The sequence below is a fragment of the Cebus imitator genome, unplaced genomic scaffold (assembly GCF_001604975.1).
Source record: "Cebus imitator isolate Cc_AM_T3 unplaced genomic scaffold, Cebus_imitator-1.0 Scaffold135, whole genome shotgun sequence".
Taxonomy (NCBI): domain Eukaryota; kingdom Metazoa; phylum Chordata; class Mammalia; order Primates; family Cebidae; genus Cebus; species Cebus imitator.
Genome location: NW_016107450.1, coordinates 1,950,024 through 1,953,531, shown reverse-complemented (window position 1 = coordinate 1,953,531; position 3,508 = coordinate 1,950,024). Strand labels below are relative to the sequence as shown.

Below are 3,508 nucleotides of genomic sequence, written 5' to 3'. Positions count from 1 at the left end.
TTTTTTTTTCTTTAAGTGAGAATTAGATGTGGGGAGGGGTTGCATTTTGAAAGACTCCTGTATTAGTCCTTTTTCATGCTGCTAATAAAGATTGGGCAATTTACAAAAGAAAGAGATTTAATTGGACTTACAGTTCACGTGGCTGGGGAAGCCTGACAATCATGGTGGAAGACAAGGAGGAGCAAGTCACGTCTTACATGAATGCCAGCAGGCAAAAGAGAGAAATTGTGCAGGGCAACTCCTGCTTTTAAAACCATTAGACCTGGCCGGGTGTGGTGGCTCATGCCTGTAATCCCAGTGCTTTGGGAGGCCAAGGCAGGTGGATCACTTGAGGCCAGGAGTTCAAGACTAGCCTGGCCAACATGGTGAAACCCTGTCTCTATTAAAAAAAAATAAATAAACCATTAGATCTCACCAGACCTATTCGCTATCATGAGAACCGTACAGGAAATACCCACCCCCATGATTCAGCCGTCTTGCACCGGGTCCCTCCCACAACACTTGGGAATTATAGGAGCTATAAGATGAGATTTGGGTGGGAACACAGACCCAAACCGTATCAATCCCATTGGGTACAGTGTGGGAAAGAAACTGGAAGATACAGAAGTGGATGTGGAGGCACTCACTGCTCCAGGTGAGACAGAGCACATTGACTTAGCAAGAGTTACAGCAGGAGAGTGGAGAGAAAGGGGGGCCATGGAGAGATATTTAGCGAGGAAAAGTCACTTAGACCAGCTTATAGACTGGGTATGGGAAAAATGCAGAAGAAAATGTCAGGAACATCTCCTAGTTGTTGACTTTACATGAAAGACTGTGGTATTGATTCACTGAAATAGAAACTGCTGGAACTAGGTATTGGTGGAAATAACATGTGTTTGTTTTTGGACTTACCGAGTTTGAGGAGCCTTGGAGACCTGGAAGTAGGCAATCAGACTTAAGGATTTGGAGCTAAGCATCTGGGTTTAGAGGAAGTGATGGAAAAGTTTCTCTTACTGTCTTCCTCAGGTCATGTTGGCTCCTCTTATTTCCATTGCTCTGAAAGTGTCCCAACTCCAGGAGAGGACAGGACGCACTGCACCCACTGTCATCACCTAAGAAGACAGGCCAGATGTGGTACGTCCCTCCACCCTGGACCCATCCAAGTCATCTGATTGAGGAGCATAACAGAAACAAAGTGTATTCACCAAGCTTTTTAGGATTTGATTTTTCCACTAACCAGTTAACAGTGCATTTGCAAGGCACTGCCGAAGAAGATGCTCTTGGGAGCTATGTGGGAAAGAGGGAAAGAGGACCTGCGGGCTTATATCAATCTCAATTTCTTTTCATGCCCTTCTGCATTGTGGCTGTGTGGATATTTGTACCTTAGCATCAGGTAAGGAGACTACAACGTAAGGTGCAGTGGATCATCAGCAGCGAGTGAGGCCATTCTTCATCCTTAGGATGTGGCAATGAAATGACGGTTCAAATTTCTTTCTCTTTGGTGAATCTTTCCCCCCATTTACTGTTTACATGTAACCCAACAAAATGCAATTTCTGGTGCCTTCTGTTAAATCAGTTCTTTCCTCTGAGTGAGACGTACTTGTCTACAGATTTCTGCCTTGTTTTGCGACATTGTCCCATTCTCACAGGTATTTTGGGATAATAAAGGAAAATAAGCTACTATTGCTTGTCGTCTTTTTTTCTTAACTACAAAGTACTTTTTTGGTTTCAGAAAGAAAAACTTTTTGTTTTTAGAAGGAGGAGAGTATTGTACTTTGTTTTCATGTCCTAGCCAGAAAACGAAACGGTCTCTGGGGTAGGTTGCAAATCCTTAGACTCAAGAACTATAATTTTTTTAAATTGTCCTGAATATTCCAAAAAGTAACATAAATTTTAAGAGAACTGTAATTTTAAATCTTAGCAGGGTCAACCGAGCTCTGGATTCGTCCAACGTAGACAAATCAAGCTTGACATGGTTAACTTGGAACAAGGGAAAGGAAGAGTGCTTTTTCTCTTCCTAGTGCTTAAATAGCAAAGCACTGGTACACGCTCTGCAGTGCTGAGATGCCTTGATGCTTATTGAAGGGATAGAGGCAGAACCCTCAGAATCTGAGAGCAGGGTTCCTGGCATTTGGCCAAAAATCTGAGCTCACTGGCATCTTATTCAGCTCAGAACACTTATATTCCATCTCCAAGTATATCATAGTTAAAAGCATAGACTTAAGAGCCAACAGACCCAAGTTTGAATCCCACTTGAGACCTTGAGTGACCTTTGAATATCATTACCCTGTCCTTAAAATGGGGATGAAAATAGTTCTACCTTTATGAATTGCAGAGTACCTTAAGTGAGTACACCTGTGTAAAGCAGTGAGCACAGCACGTAGTACATGGTAGGTTGTTAAATAAGTGAAAACTAGGATTATCTTTATGATACCATTTGTTAGATTTTAAAGTACTGTATATGCAGGAAAAACTAAAATTATAACACTAATATTTTTAACACGTTTTACATTTCCAAGGTACTTCCACAAACCACATCGGCTATTCCAGAAAGTCAGCCCAGCTCTGTACCTCTCGCCTAGCCAGTGTGGACTCCCTGCTACAGGTGGCAGGATCTTTATCTGGGGTAAGATTTCCATTGTTCCCAGCTCAGCAAACAGAATTGTGTTTTGACAATGATGACCATGGTGATGGTGGTGGTGGTGGTGATGAGCTTGTCTGGAACATTAACCACACGCCAGGCATTATTCTGAGTGCTTTCCATATACTCTTTCAATCTTCCCAAAAACTCTGTGAGGTGGGTACTCTGAATATTCCCATTTTACAGATGAGGTGCAGTTACTCACCCAAGATCACATTGCTGGGGAGAGGTAGATGCCCCCAGACAGTGCAGCTCCCACAGTCCAAACTACCTCAGGTTTCTTCTGCAGACGGGCTACTTCTAGGCTACACCTACCATGTGGAAGAAAGGTGTGCAAATGCCGCTGTGCTTTACACATTAAAGGGGAATACTGTGTGCCCTGAATGCCAGAGACTCTGGTATTTTGGCATTATATTAGCTCCTGCAGAGATCTGGATATCTAGATGTATCAGTCAGCTTGGAAATATGTATTGACCCACATTAAGTGTGCAGTGCTTGGAAGAAGAGCTGTGTAACACAGAGTCTGTGCCGTCAAACTGCCTATAACACTACCTGGGGGAACCAAGTCTAGCACAAGTAGAAACCGTATGGGATAAATGTTATAAGTTATGTCGGCAGTGCCTACATATTCTCTGGGCACCTATTCTTTCTCAGATGTTGGGCTAGATGCTTTCCAGTAACCCTTGAAGCAAAACATTTTTCCCTTTTTTGAGTTGAGGCAACTGAAGCTCAACAGAAGCCTATTAATTTGCCCCAGGTTCTCAGCTACCATGTGGTGGAACTGGAATTCTGACCCTAAGTCTCGTTCATGTTTCCTGACCCTTTTCTGCCTTCTCATCTGTTGAATCAGCTGCGGATACTCCCAGTTCTGTGGCCCCTGGAATGGCT

At 43.2% G+C, this 3,508-nt stretch overlaps 1 protein-coding gene across 4 annotated transcripts in view; it reads left to right on the top strand.

The window, feature by feature from the left end:
• PGM1 (phosphoglucomutase 1) overlaps positions 1 to 1,662 on the top strand; it is a 69,224-nt gene extending 67,562 nt beyond the window's left edge. For all 4 annotated transcript variants that reach the window (XM_017541542.1, XM_017541544.1, XM_017541543.2 and 1 more), the window contains exon 11: positions 1,006 to 1,662. In XM_017541542.1, coding sequence (XP_017397031.1) covers positions 1,006 to 1,095 — 90 coding nt within the window. In that variant the 3' untranslated portion in view covers positions 1,096 to 1,662. The remainder of the gene's footprint in view (positions 1 to 1,005) is intronic.
• Positions 1,663 to 3,508: the final 1,846 nt, after the last annotated feature.